Raw genomic sequence first — 15982 nt, 5'->3', positions numbered from 1 at the left:
AAAAAGGTAACCAGATGGTCCAGGGTTTGCATAATGCAACCTTTAGTCTACTGCGTTGCCAAACATATGGAGTATCATTTTCCACAGAAATACAATTAAAAGGAAAATTTGCGAGAATTAAAGCAGAGAATTGGAATGAAAAGTGGAAAATGGAAAAATCTAAATGAAACTGATCAAATTCAATGCTTAAGTGTAAGAGATTTAATTGAAAACGACAATGGGAAATGATAACGCAAAATGAAGGTAATAAAAATGAAAATGGAAAATAATGAAAATTGAAATGCTTAAACATAAATGACCAAAATAAAAGCTTTACCAGAAAGCCAGTAGCAACAAACGCAGTGAATAACATTAAAGATTAAAAAAGAAAATAATTTGAATATTTCTGATTTTGACTCCCAGTGGTAGTACTGTATCAAAAGAGTTTTTAACTAACCCACCTAAAACAAAAACGTATGCAATAATCACATAAAAAATACATATGGATATTTCATCTTTTCAAATCGAATAGATCAAGTACCTAATGATTGTTTTAAATGAGCGAAACCTTTATCCTGCCAGTAAGCTACCAAATATTAGTATGACAGATGGCCAGATAAACCACATTTTGGAAGCTCTTGCATGTTTCAGAGTAAAAAACATAATACCTTTTGGCAGACATTACTTTAAATACACAAAGACAGACCGTCAGGCAATATCAGTTATGAGTTTGCAAACTAATACCTTAAGAAATTATCTATAAAACAATATAGTAACTGTAGTGAACTGAATTAAGAGACCAAGAGCGAGACAGAGCCAGCAGTCTGGCCGGGGATAATGCTGCTTACTATTTGGAAGCTGACTCACGTTGGAACCTCAGGCGCCAGTAGAGCCTCAGCACTTTGGTTCCACAACACAATAGCTGGTAAACACTTGCTACAAAGTGAGTAGCCATCAAGCTCTAGGGCACGATATGGACAACAGATGTCAGGGTGTGGAAATGGGGCTTCAGATGGTTTTGGAAGAATGAAGCTATGATACCACAAAATCCCAATATCAGCTAGCCACCAAGCCCTAGGACATAAACACTGGCAGAGCCACAGACAGGCAGGCAACAGAGAAAAAGAGAGCAGAGTGCTGTTAAAAGGGATTACCAGCATCATGTGAGTGGAATTGAGAACGAGAGCAATGAACTATAGGAACATATATTATCACACCATAAACACCAGGATGTGGCAAAGATGTCTTAGGGCACGATATGCATATCCTACATATACTTTATATTACAACAGTTTTAAAGGTAGCACATTTCATTTAACTGGTGATGTTTTCCAAGTAATAGGGTTACCTTGTCCCGTATAATACTTTAGATTAAAGCTATACTAGAATTGTAAACTGTAGTTGACATTAAATGCCCAGAATAGCGATACCGGGTGCCCAGATAGCTCAGTTGGTAGAGCGGGCGCCCATATATAGAGGTTTACTCCTCGACGCAGCGGGCCAGTGTTCGACTCCGACCTGCGGCCCTTTGCTGCATGTCATTCCCCCTCTCTTTCCCCTTTCATTTCTTCAGCTGTCCTGTCAATAAAGGCCTAAAAATGCCTTCCTAGTGACCTTCTGTCACTCCTCACCCATACTTGTGAGAAGACAGGTGAGATTGTGATGGTCATATTTTGTGCAAAGTGCATCCAGCAGTGGGATTATGATGGAACTCTCAAAACCTTTGAGAAGCACTGACAAGTAAATGAAAGTGCTGGGTGCAACATGGCTAACCAACTGTAAGGCCTGCCAACCAAACGCAGATGCCTTACATACTTCATGGAACAACAAGACTTAAGAATCAATCACACTGCCTCTAATAAGCCACATCATGATCTCTAGCTATGTATCTGAAACATGATCGCTGTGGTACAGAATGTGAAGCCAGACCACTACATCTCCTAGCTATTGGTTGTGTACCATTATATTATTTCTGTGATATCTGAGAATGGATTTCCATTGGAACCTCAGAAACTTTTGGAAGTTAAAAGTATGGCACCACATGACAACATAACCAGTGCTCACTTAGCCTGTGGGTCTGCAGGCAGACACCACAGTGTGGAAATGGGACATCACGCAGTGTTGGACTTGTTGTGTTGTGTTGCAGTGATTTGACACATCACTACCACATTAAAGCACATAACCACTACTCTCTGGGGAATGCAGAGTACAGACGCCCTGAAAGCTGGAAATGGACCTCAGGCCGTTTTTTGGAGGATAGTGATCTGATACGACACAACCACTTTCAAGCACTAGCTAACAAGACTTAGGATGTTACTGCAAAATGATAACAGATATAATTGTTCCTCATGGGCAGCCAAACTGATCTACAGTAGGACTCAACTGACACAAGGACCACAATTGCTTCTGGATATATACTAGTATAACACAATCTCTGCCATCTACTAGACACAAACCACCGAAAGCTGGGCTAGGGTTGTGTGATGTCAAAATAATTACGATACCAGTACCAATACCAGCACCCTTAAAGTGATTCCGATTCCAAATACCTTTTTTTTCCCCTACTCGTTTCAATAACCATTACTTGAATGGAAGCATCTTGGCAAGCTGAACTGCCAACTCCGTCAAATACACTGCGCTCGACTTCACCACATCAAAGACTATAGGTTGTAGCTAATGCAGTAGTGGGCCAATCACACCTGCGTTGATTAGCTACAAATATTAACTTCTTTTCTCGATCTAGGTATAAAAAGGATAAAATGCTGGTATCGTTTGACTGGAGAAATTTTGATACACTTGATACTGGGTTATTTTGGGGCATACCTTAAAGGTATTAAATATCAACATCCAGCCTTACCAAGAGCTGATCAGCTAATAGCCTGATATCCAGACCAAATGGTAATCTTGTTACTACTCCATCTCACATTGCCTTCCTTCTTAGCAGTTTTGTTTAAGGAGAGGATTTGATTTTGCTCTAACCAATCACTATGACTTACTGTGTATCAGTCTGCTCTGATGTCATTTCAGTCAACATTAAGGCTACATTAGCCAGCACAGTTGACATAAGTTAAGCAATTTTGAAGAGAACCACAGTCTTTTGAGAATGCATGTTGTCTATGCAAAGATGGATGAAGAGAAAGAGGAGTTCCCTTCACCATGTCCACTGTTTTCCCAATGTTGAGACACATCAGAGCTAGAGAAGATGTTTGGCTATATATATATATATATTAATGTAGTCTATGGGGGCCCAACGCTTTGGCGGTAGCAATAAATCCAATGAATCTTTTTATTTTTGACATATTTTTTCCTCCTGTTTGGCCACTTCTTGTGAATACCACTGACCAGAAATCCACTGGAGGTAAAGTACTGTGGCGTCGCTCTGTGGTGGTGTGGCCTTTATATGGCAGTCCTAACCACAGAGTAGCCACATTAAATCATCAACATTAAAGCAGTGGTTTCCTAGTAGTCTGTCATCTAGCCTGTACATACATTGTGTGTGTGTGTGTGTGTGTGTGTGTGTGTGTGTGTGTGTCTGTGGTCTGAGCAGTAACCAATAGCACATGAGCCATGGAAGGCCAGCAGCTGTTAAAAACCGGGAAAGTTGTTTATGTGGTCAGAAAATAGTTTGGCAATTCTGCTGAGGCAAACGGGGAGTACGGGAAATCCAATTTGCAATGGGTCTTTCTTGGGACACTACCTCAAACAAATAATATATAAGCATAGTTATGTTCAAATATTTGAAAATCCTGGGAATACTGAATTGGGAAATCAGACATATGTTTGTAGATGAGTCCAAAAGAGGACATGAAGGTTCATTTTTACTTTGCAACTCTTGACCTCTGCATGCAGAGCTTCACAGACAGATTCAGCACTGAGAGCCTACCCCTTCTCAAACACTCAAGCAGCCTCGCAAAGCCAACAACAGAGAAGATCCCACACTTTCAACAGCTGTGTCCATACTACAGTGGGGATGTAAATTCAGAACAAGCTCAAATAGAGAACAAACTCATGATACACAGAATCTCAAGAGAAGAAACACCACCTAGTAAGATGACAGCTATTTACCATGGTTGAGAATAATCTTCTTGAAGCTTATCCTGAGACAAGCCAGCTCTACCAGCTCATCACTCCCAGTCACATCATGCCGCAATGAAAGATGCTTCTTTTCACTTCACTTCATCAAGAAGAGACTGCGGACCACGATGTTGCGGGAAAAGATGGCTGATCTGAGGGTCATTGCAGTCGAGGCAGAGAAGACCCAGGAAATTAATTTGGGAGAGTTAGGGATTCCTTTTGGAGTCTTGCAGACAGATGTTAAGGTCGGCATGAAAATCCTACACCTGGATATTATTGCCCCCCCTCCTCTCTCTCTCTCTAGTTATATCAGTGTGTGTACGTGTGGTTACAAGTTATATGTATGAGTGGGCAGGATGGATCTTTCAAGGAGGCTGAGCAGTTTGGAAAATAGTTTACTGCTGCTCAGTCTGCGCTTTTGTTGGCAATGGAGCAGACATGGCTATGTGATGTCAGCACCATCTCATCTGTACTCAAGCTATGCATTTCATTGAAAAATACAGCTATTCCCATGTTGGCAGATTCCTTTTATCTGTGGCTTTATTATCTAAATTCTCTAAATTAATTTCCATTGTGGATACAGTCGTTTTATGTGAATTTATGCCACTTAAAAGTTTTGTGTGAAACAGATAAGATTTAGTTTTTTTTTCAAGAAAAGTGGCAGCTGCATAGAAGTGATTGAATACTTGAATACTCTTTTTCAATAATTGTAACAGACGTTAAAATGAAAAAGTCTCGAAATAAATATACATTTAGCCTATCTTAATATAAAGGGGTTACAAAAACTGCTTTAGTGAAGTTTTAAAAACCCTAACCCTAACTCTAACATTAGTTATTTGTAGTTATTTATGAGTCCTCACTAAAATAATATGATAATGCAGTTTAAAAATAAACGTGTGTGTTTTATTGTCACAACAGAACAGAGGAACATCAAAATATATTAAAGTTCTATATTAAAAGTTTATCTAAAGATAAATAAAATGTATAAAAATAAAAACTTAAGATATGAAACTTAAAGGGTTAAACACGAGTGTTGCCAACAGGAACGTTGTAGACTGCCCTCTGGTGGACAAACTATGCAACGCCAACACTCATAACATGGTTGAAGGGTGTTTCGTCCGTTTTTATTTTATTTTTTAAATATTAATTTCTCGGCCATTATAAATGCTGATACCAATAGTTTGGAAAATGACTAATATCGGCCGATAATATCGGCCCGCTGATATATCAGTCGGGCTCTAGCACACACACCCAGACACTGACATGCAGAATACACATCTTTGTTTATAAATGTAGATACCTTTTGTTATTTTCAATTTGCAAATGCATGTTTGCATTTACAAACACATATTCACATGCATGATCAATTTGTGACTGTATAGAAACACTGTCCCAAACACACACACGCGCGCGCGCACACACACACACACACACACACACACACACACACACACACACACACACACTTACTAACAAGAACAGGTTGTGTAGGAATCAAACCAGAAGAAGTGCAGAAACCTGTCTGCTTTCTCTACTATCACATTACTACAGGTATGCATGCCAATTGTTCATCCTCTCTTTTATCCAGACCAATTTATAGTAGTAAAAGCTTTAACATAACATTGGGTCAGTGGCATTACCAGCTCTGTAAGGTCAAGAATAAGAAACTCAGAATCCCACTACCATGATCCAACAGTGTGGTCTGAATCAATGGCGTGACCTTATATTACCTTATATATTGAGATATGGTCAAAAGATTTACTAAAAAAAGTCCACTTTCTTATATTTAGTTAATGTGTAATAGACAATTGAAAGAAAGTAAATTAAAAGTTTAAACCAAATGAGAATCGATAAAAGCATTCATATCAAGACAATCATCTGATTCATTAAATGTCCATTTAAGCTGGAATCAAGCGTAAATATTTCATCCTATCCACATTTTTGTACGTGCTATGGAATAAATTAGTTTCCATTGCATTTTGTTGGACAATGCCATTTTTTTCTGATTCTGATTTTATAACAGCCGAGGCTGAGAAAGGCTGTTGTTCTTACTTTTTTGACTAATACCCACTGCAAGTCAAGACAGGAAGAAAGGCAGGTCGGAAAAAAGGCAAACAAAAACAAAAGGTAAAGAAAGAGAACAGATATGAATGAATCTAAACTCTATCGTACCAATGCTGGATTTCGACCCTTAAGACCCTTTCAAACACATCAATGCACAGAGATACAAAAGTAAACATACCTCAAACACAGCTCAAAAAAGAATCAAACCAAACAGACGTCTATGTGCCTCTGACTCTAGAGTAACAGTTTGATGTAACAGTGAGTAATATTTCCATTTCTGTGCCAAGGGCAGGCACAAGGTCCCAACAAGTGTGTGTTTTAATAGCAACACTTTAAAATGGAGCAGCTTTCATTCTCGGTTCAGGACACGTAGGACTTTCGTGACCACAGGGGTTTCGACAAAGAGAGCTGATGCAACAGCCTATCAAGGTTTACCAGCCTTGGATCTCCGCTGGTGACTTTACACTCTTCACGAGTTGACGAGATTATGATGCAGCGCTCAAAGAAGCCGCACTGCTTCTTTGCAGGTGATTTTAGAACTGGAACATTGGAGGGAGTCTTGATTAGAAGACTTTCTTTTGATTGTTGCCGACTGTGGATGTTTTTTTCTTTCTTTCCGACCGGTGGTGATACTGTTGAGTAACACTGTCTCGAATTAGGTTGCCTTCACTTTGGGGCCCTTCCAAACATAAATATTTGCATGGACCGAATACAAACCTAATTTTGTGTATTTGTAATTTTAAATGGTTACTTATATTTCAGAATGTCTCATACATTACATTTAGCAGAAGTCATTGAAATTCTAAACAAATACCAAGCCATAGCAAATTAATGAAATAGCAGAGCAGGATGCTAAATGTTTTTTCTACCCTAACCCAGTGTTGTAGTGAAGACCATCTAAACCGAGACCAAGTCATCACCAAGACCAGAGTGTATCGAGACCAAGTCGAGACCAAGACTTTGAGGGGTTGAGACCGAGTCAAGACCAAGACCAGACCAGTGCCATAGGCAGAGCTTCTCCTGTCTCCCGCATTCACTTTCTTGGGAGTGTGTGTTAAGGGGGCGATGAGAGGGGGTTATAAGTAACACATTTCAAATTAGAAATGAGTCAAGTTATTGGTTGCATTTAATGCAGGACGTTTTACATCCAATCACAGTAATGATGTCACCACATTAAATTAGACAATGCACAGGTAATTTAGTGATATCCCTGCAGTTGTGGTCTGAACCGGTCTTGAAATAAAATCACGAGTCCTCTTTATCCGAGACTGAGACGAGGCCGAGTAAAAATGCGGTCGATTCCGAGACGAGACAGAGACCTTCAAAAAGACCAATCATGAGTACTACAACACTGCCTCAACTCCAGAATGAACAGTGAGAAAATACAATTGCTTCTGTATTTTTTTTTTTATAAATAGATATTCATTCAAAAAAGAAGAACAGAAAAAATGGACATGCCTTTCATAATTTGCTAAATAAATTTGACATCATATGATTGGTAGCCAGTTTTGGAAGAGTAAGTGCAGCGTCAAGGTTTGCATAAGTAATAGGGAAACATACTAGCTGCTTTCAGCATGCTACAGTATTTACAGTAGCCCAAGATTTAGAATATTTTTCCCAGGGAAGGTTTTGAATTCTGTTAATTTTTATTAATATCAGTAGTTCATGCAGAAAGCATGTCTTAGTTGTGCTCCAGCATGTCCTACCCAGAGCACCACTGCGTCGCTGCTTCAGAACGGAGAAAGGACCCTAACCCTAACCCCTGGGTTGTTGTATTTTGTTTGACCATGGTGAAGAGGTCAGAGCCCACACATCAACTGCTGATATAGCATCACACTCCAAGTTTTGAGCACTGGCTCATGAAAAATGATCTTCTCTACAAAGTTGAACTCTTCTGTGATGTGGAACATACTCTGTTCTGGCAGCCGTTCCTCATTAAGCAGTAGAAAAAGTCCTAAAAAGTAGCCTAACAGTCCATTAGAATCCTCTCAAATACACACTCGCAGCCTGTTCAACACACACACACACACACACACACAGACACACACACACTTACCTTAGTGATCTTGGGGTGGGTGCAGCGGCTGTTTCCAGAGGTAGCGTGCATCCATCCTCCGCCTTCAGCCAGCTGCAGCGGAAGGTGGGAATTTCCTCCAACGGTACACTCCTGTCTGAGGGCGCACTTCCTGTCCTGGACGCACCAACCACATTCAAACCTGGGGTCGGCCTTCAGGCACATACCACAGCTGTCTCGCAGCGCTTTGCACTTGTACAGGTGGGCTGGCCGGGAGACAGAGAGAGTGGGACAGAGACAGATTTGATGTGATTGAAGTTGTAGTCATACAATAATTTCCTCAGTCTCTGGAGGAACAGCACGTTTTCATAGCGCATGTTATCTAACTTGCAAACTTAGATGTTTACAGTTAATGTTGACTCTGGTCAATGCATGAAGAAACACAAACATTCACTTGCCATTAATGGTGTTAGAAGATTAGCATGCTAGCTAACCAGCTTACTTAAACAGTGTGTAAGATCATTTGAATTTACATCAGCCAGGCTAGCTAACTAGCTAGTACAACTTAGCATGACTAGTTTTTCTAGTTAGCAGCAAGAGCACAAAAAGGTTCAAAAGATATATTATAGAGACAGTCAAAACCCCTTTTCTACTCATAGTTTCTTTTATCATTATTTCATGTCGTAGCTTTTCAGAAAGAGTTATGAAAGAAAGATCTCCTCATTTAACTCTCATGAAGGAAGAGCATAAGCATAGTTCCCAAAATGTTGACCAATTCAAGTATAGTTGTACATACTTATTAATCTATCAGCACAGAAAATCTGTATCATGTTTAAACTTTTGAAAAAAAAAAAAAGATTTTTCTTCCACTTTCTACATCCGGCTGAAGTAGGCTACATGTTTATTGACTTGGTATAATTTAAATGCATGAACTAGGGTTGTTGTATTGTGTACACTAAGGGCTGTTACATACGCGTCCGCAAGGCTACGCATCACTACGCTTCGGCCGCCATTATCCGTCGATGCGTAGCAAAATGTGTCGTCCCAGTTTTTGTTATGTGACGCGCCGATGCACGCGATACTATACATTGTCGGTGGGGGCGACACTGCAAGTATTGTACATTATTTCAAGTATATGTTATATTTACAGAAGGTTTAAATACAATGGCGGGCGAAGAGGAAAAATGATGCAAGCTTATACATAGACATTAGATTTAGTAGAAAATGGCACAGGTAATTACAAAAAGTGGTGTGTATGTCGCTCCTCTCGCTTTCCCTCACCCTCTCTCTCTCCCTCTCTCTCTCCTGCTGTATTTCCTGCAGCCTATCGAGGAGGGTAGTCTCACATGGATCCATAATCGGCCTGACGCTCTTACGCTTCCTTTTACCACCACGGGAGGCTGATGATGTCGGGGTGGTAGGGGGATGAGATGGTGGGGTAACTGCAGAAACTGCTACACCCTGTTGCATGAGCGGTGTACTGCATTTCACGCATCGCCCGCGATGCTTTCGTCCGCTGTGTAGAGGCTGGTTACACACTGGCTGCGTGGCGTGAGCGTGGCGTTTCTGTTGCGTGTCAGCCGCGTGGTGGCTGCGTGGATTTTTCTATGTCTTTACACAACAGAAACGTGTCTGACGCTGCTGCTGCTAGCCTTGTCTGTACACATGTATGCTTCCCATTGATAAAATGAAATACCATGTTAAACACAAATATAGACTGATTTGATTACAGCAAAGACAACGTCGGCAGTATTGACGCAAAATAAGCTACAGAATATTTCGTTCTGTATTGACAGGTGCAATATTAGAAAATCAATTTGTTTTTTTTTATTACATTTATATCTGCATTTATATCAAAACCTAGATACTTTCAAACATCAACATGTCATTTATTAATATGTATTAGTGTCAAAATTACATATAAACATCTTTTCCTATTCTATTTTGCCTGGAAACGCTTCCAACACGCTTGCGTGTCGCGTGAAAAATAGGCGTCGGTCCTATTTCTAGCATGCACTCGTTTTCAGGGCGGCTCAAGCCGCGCCTGAGACGTGCATGTCACGCAGGCGGTGCGTAAGCTCTAACCTGTTAACATGGGAGCCGAAATATAAATGTGACGCAGCTGACACGCTCACGCGACACAGCCAGTGTGTAACCGGCCTATGAAAGGGAGCGCGTCGCTTGCTCGCGTCGCTTGCTCGCGACTATGACTATTGACTATGTAACAGCCCCAACATGTTACCCAAACTGCTTGAGAAATATTAATTTGATGAACAGAAAGTTCTGTAAGTTGTTAATTTGAAAGAAAGCAAGAGTGGCAAGAAAAAAGTCAAAAAAGTAATCAGGAGTTTGTGTCTTTGAGAGAGAGAGAGAGAGAGAGAGAGAGAGGAGGAACAGCATAAATGAATGTTAAACACATAAAACCTGCAGTAGGTGATTATTACCACTATGAGGCTGCGACAACGAGTTTCCACGGATAAATAGAAAAAGAAAAAAAAATGAATAAGCAACCTAGAGGGATATTACAGAAATTAATTCAAAAGGTAATGTCTTCTATCCCCAATAGGGAATTGATAATTTGTCGTGTAAAAAAACATTCCCTCAACTCTGCAGAGTGGAAAAAATCATTAAAAGTAAAATAAAAAAAATAAAAAAAATAAAAATAAATAAATAAATAGATAAATAAATAATTAAAACCTCAAACACCTGAGAAGACAGACGAGAGGGAGATGAAAGGCAGCAGGGGGGGAGAATCCATTTTAGCTGCGCTTGTTAACAAAACAGCAACACGAATTATTATGAATTTAAAGATGGTGAGGCCCCGCGAGGCAGAGAGAATCAGAGAAACAGATAGAGTCAAAGAGAGTGGGAGAGGTTGAGTAAAAAAAGAGACCCTCAACAACAGAGAATCTGTGCGAGTAGAGAAACGAGCAAAAACAAATAGAGGAAAGAAAGTCACATGGAAACAAGAGAAGAAAAAGGTACAGATAAATGATCAGTTTTGTTTTGGTACTATTTCTCATCGGTTAATCTCTATCATAATTATCTCATTTGATAGTACAATGCCAAAACCTGCAGGCAGGTTTGTTTGCTGTCATACCAGTTAAACAGATTTGAAATGAACTGAAGTGGAAAAAAACAGAGAGGAAGGGAAAGAAGCAACAGATCATGGAAGAATCTCCTTCTCCTCCCTCTTCTCGGCAGACAGACGGCGGCCAGACTTCAAAGCGAGATTCTTACGTACCCATCTGCCCGCCTCGGCCCCTCCGCTCGGGTCTAATCTGATTAGCCACGGCTCAGCTTAAAAGTAGCGCGACGCTAATTAATCTGAACCAAATGAATGATTTAATTAACATTAACATCTCCACTTTACACCGGGGCAAAGCTGGGCCAGCGCCGAGCGGCTCTGCCTTAGACGGATAATACAGCTCCAATTCAGAAAAGAAAAAGACAGGGATGGAGCGGAGAGGGATTAATAGAGGATGGAGAGAAAAAGGAGGAGAAGGTCTTTATGAGATTTGTATGAGTGAGGACGTTTTTTATAATGCATGTTTTGAAGGAGCTTTAGCACTAAGAATCGCGTTGAACTTCAAATCATAATAAGGTATTCTGTGAGGCTTTAGCACATTAACTATAATATACCTATGGGGCGTTGTTGTTGATTCAAACTAATTACTCATCCATAACCCTGCCAGCTGTTTACGTTTACAGTAAGTCTTCCTTTGGCTTGTTGTGAGGAACACACCACTGGCTTTGGGTGCTGCCTGCACACTTTCTCTGCCCCCCTCGAAAGTCAGGTAGCAAGCACTGCCGACTCGTAGTCAGAACAACAGGAACATACTTGTCAAGTTCACACACAGCACCTTTAAGCAGTGGTGTGCGATACTGCAATATTTGGTATAGATCCGATACCAAGTAAATACAGGGCCAGTATCGCCGTCCATAAGATACGATACCGATACTTTTTAAAAATGAAGGTGGATGCATTATCAAATTGCTAAATCTGAATGAATTTGTATGACTTTAAGTGTTTTGTGATTTTACCTGTGGATTATTAGTTTCTTAAACTCAGGACAGAATTTTCATATGCTTGAATACATCTGTTGTTTTACCACTGTATCTTACAGCCTTTTTACAGATTATACAGCTTGCCGTCGTTTTATTTTCGGCCTGAAAATATAGCCACACGGCGCTCCTCTTCCTCTCTGTCATTCTTCTGCTCCGTCTCTGTGCTGCTTGTGTGTGTGTGTGTGGTGCTGGCCGCCGCCGGGCCTGGCAGCTTGCTTGTTTGTTTGCCTGGCGCCGCTGAGTCAGGTGACGGTACAACATCAAATCACAAGAGGGGGGAGGAGGAGCAAAGTGTGCCTGCTCTGCGCTGTGACAGGCGCGGCATTTGAAAGCAGCGGCACTCACATAGACACAGACAGCCAGGTCGCCTCTTTGATGAAACCGCAGCGGTACATACTGGAGAGAAACTAAAACTAAAATATCGATCTCATTACACTGGTATTGATCAATATCAATACCAACGTTGGTATCGATATTATCGATATTTGGACCGATCTGCCCACCACTACCTTTAAAGGTTCAGAAGATAACTTTTAGCAAAATAACTTATAATAACTCATATTTGCTGAAAAGGTAGCACATGAGAAAGATAATCGTGAAAAAATCATGTTCATCTGCCTCCCACTAGTGTTCCTAATGGCATTTGCGAGTTTTCACCTCGACCGTAGATTAACAAACAATCAGAGAGGGGAGTCTCTAATGCAGTATCAATGACTGCTCATGAACGGTCAAACAAGGCAGCGCTGATAAAAAATGAATCAAGATTCTGTTATTTTATTGGATATTTCTCACCTCAAATGTTTGCAAAAACATATTTTCGTGTACTGTTTAGCTGTAAAATGAGAAAGTTTGTGACCAAGTTGAGTCAAAACCAAGCAGAAGCGGAGCAAACGTTTTCACTTCACAGCTAAAAAGTACACTTAAATATGTTTGTGAAAACATTTGAGGTGAGAAAAAGGTAACAGAATCTTGATTTATATTTGATCAGCGCTGCCTAGTTTATCAGTTTGATCAGAGTTCACGAGCAGTCATTGACACTGCGTTCGAGAGTCCTCGGCTCAGATTGGTTGTTTTTCTTATGCTACATGGAGCACCAGGTTGAGGCATAGGAATATGATTTTTTTTGTCACGGACTATCTGATTCATGTTGTACTGTCGGGCTATAGTGACAAAAATATGAATTTCTCTTATGAGAGTTAACAACTGTAGCTTTAAGATCATTGGATTTCACACTCCCAAACTCTCAACACCATTGCTGTCACATGCAAAGCACTCGCTGTGGCACACATCCCTGGGGTCTGTTTCAAGAGTTAGCTGGATAACTCTTCATTTAAAAACTGGATAAACCCCTGTTATGGGTTTTGTTCAAAGATATCCAGGGAACTGAAATCCTGCTTTTCGGTACAAGTGTCTGAACTGCCGTAATGCATCCTTAGTTTATGTTCAACACTACTGATTTTGGAGATGGGAAAAAACATAGTTTAAAGAGTGCTCTAAAATCCTCTAAATTCCTCCCAGCTCACAGTCTTTACCTCAACTGTGAACTGTGTTTATTTTCAAAATATCAACAGTGAGCTGGGAGGAAATTTTTGGATTTGGAGAAACAATAGTATGAACGTGTTCTTTCATAATACCAGTCTAAACACTTACATCAGAAATATCAGATACAAACAAGAACCCTGCTGTCCTGCCCCGTGCTGCTGTCCCCGAGTCTGCCCTATTGGATTATTCACAAAATATTACTCCACAGCGCCGCGGAGGAGGCTCTGTCGAGTCCACACAGCATTCTGGGATGGGAGAAAAACGTGCTCTGGTTTATTGGCATTTCTTTAAACCGATCACAATCGTCTTGGGCGGCGCTAAGCGTAGGATTGAGCAACGTCGCCTCTGCAAAATAGCCTCGGGAAAGGAACTTGTTTCGGTGGAACACATGTAAGTTCAAAGATTGTTTTAGTCGTGCAACAAAGAACTCAGATTGGACAGATAGTCTAGCTAGCTGTCTGGATTTACCCTGCAGAGATCTGAGATCTGAGATCTGAGGAGCAGTTAACCATAGTCCTCATAAATCCACCAGAGTTTAAAATGCCGAAACAAAGAAAGCCCAAAGTAATGGACATCCAGCCTAAATGAGGGACATTCGGCGGATTTTCCGGTGGCACCGGAGCAATCTTGGAAGTGGAACGTTGTGTATATAGACTATCAAATATAGGCCTGTATTGCTCAGTTGAGTACTTTTCTGATTAGGAAAAGTCAACAAATTTCTAGTTTAAAATAGCACTTGTGCTACAACCTGGTACAATGCATCTCTCCTTGTTCTTATACAAGGTTAATGTTAACTTGTGCATTGTCCCTGTTTAAATAAAATAAATGACACAAAATTACAAAGGTTGTATCTGCTTGATGGCGCAGACATGTTTGTAGTTTTATTTTGTAGTGGCAGATGCAATATTTCTCAGCACATGCTAAACTTTAGGACGTATAATCCCTAGACAGCAGGTTCTTTCAGCACAGACTGGAAATATGAAAAGGAACACATTTTAAACAATTACACAGGCAGAATAATTAGTTTGTGACGGATAAGCAACTAATTTCCAAGCAATCTGCAAAAAGAACTGCATGTCTGACATTTTTTCAAAATGAGGTCAGATAGAACGCAACTGATGTGAGATTAAAACGTGAACGTGTGTCACCTAAAGACTGAAACGAATGGTGGAAAGAACACACACAAAAAAAACAAGAGAATACAATAGGAAGGGTTACTTAATCTGACTCTATACATGCACATGTAGAGCAAAAAACTGTATGACACACTTGAGAGCAAGACTTAGATTATCTTGTGTAATGGGACGTCTAAAATCATTAGCCTCCACCACCCTGTATATTACACTTGATAAAGAATTTAGAACTGGTAATTGTTTTCCACTTCATGCACAAATAGCGATTAGAAATAATAAATGCCATCCTTCCATGTCGCTTTTGGTTTCTCTTTATCAATCCCTTTCTTCTCATCTACCCCGCCCCACCATTACATGGTGCATTTATCAACCTGTCATCCACCCATCGTTCTTCCCCTCCATCCGTTCTTCTGCCATTTGTTTATCTTCCTCTCTAACATCCATCCCTATTCATTTCTTTGTTGGATGTTTGTTTAATATCATCACCACCCATCAATCACTCCCTGTGCCTCTCTTTCATCCTGGAGACAATAATAGTGTTTTTTTTTTTTTTTCCCCCACAAACGGATGGTACACTTTCACCTTTCTCCCTGACGGCTGTCAAAAAATGAAATTACAGATTTCCCATGAAGGGGACAACAACTGCACACAATGTTGTTGCTTCACAGAAAATCATTATGGACAGATAAACAAACAAAACCGATTCAATTTTTTTCTTTTTGCCAAGCAACAGTGCTCCACCGAAATGAGAGTGGAGAATAGAGACGGTTAAAAAGACACACACAAAAAAAAGTTTCTACCTTGAATGTTGGACGGGTTGTCAATGACAAAGTTTCCATTCCACACCACGGACAGGTCGACTGGTAGGTCACTGATGTCACTTCCCTCGTAGTCGTACTGAGAAACAGAAAGGCAAGGAGTGTGTGAGAAATTGCTGATTTATAATGGATTCAATGCAAATTTGGGAATTGTATGAGACATCGTTTCATTTGCATAGTCATTCGCCCCGGCTTGTTCGTTGCAGACAGTGATACAGGCCGAGCACGCACGCATGCATAAATCCATATTCACCAAAACAGACATATTTCATAAATACACACAGAGAAAT

General features: G+C 40.3%; 1 protein-coding gene and 1 long non-coding RNA gene across 4 annotated transcripts in view; both read right to left on the bottom strand.

Moving 5' to 3' along the window:
* LOC116040775 (plexin-A1-like) overlaps positions 1-15982 on the bottom strand; it is a 300695-nt gene that overhangs the window by 70586 nt on the left and 214127 nt on the right. For all 3 annotated transcript variants that reach the window (XM_031286410.2, XM_031286408.2, XM_031286409.2), the window contains exons 12-13: positions 15675-15771; positions 8174-8397 (exon numbers count right to left, since the gene is read on the bottom strand). In XM_031286410.2, coding sequence (XP_031142270.1) covers positions 8174-8397; positions 15675-15771 — 321 coding nt within the window. The remainder of the gene's footprint in view (positions 1-8173; positions 8398-15674; positions 15772-15982) is intronic.
* LOC116040777 lies at positions 928-7297 on the bottom strand. Its single transcript, XR_004102758.2, has 4 exons — positions 7287-7297; positions 6334-6335; positions 2564-2678; positions 928-938 (listed from the first exon to the last, which is right to left on the bottom strand). It is a non-coding gene; the product is annotated as an uncharacterized LOC116040777 (long non-coding RNA).

This window comes from Sander lucioperca, chromosome 12 (genome assembly GCF_008315115.2).
Source record: "Sander lucioperca isolate FBNREF2018 chromosome 12, SLUC_FBN_1.2, whole genome shotgun sequence".
NCBI lineage: Eukaryota > Metazoa > Chordata > Actinopteri > Perciformes > Percidae > Sander > Sander lucioperca.
The sequence above is the reverse complement of the archived record's forward strand: the minus strand, read 5'-3'. Positions and strand labels throughout refer to the sequence as shown.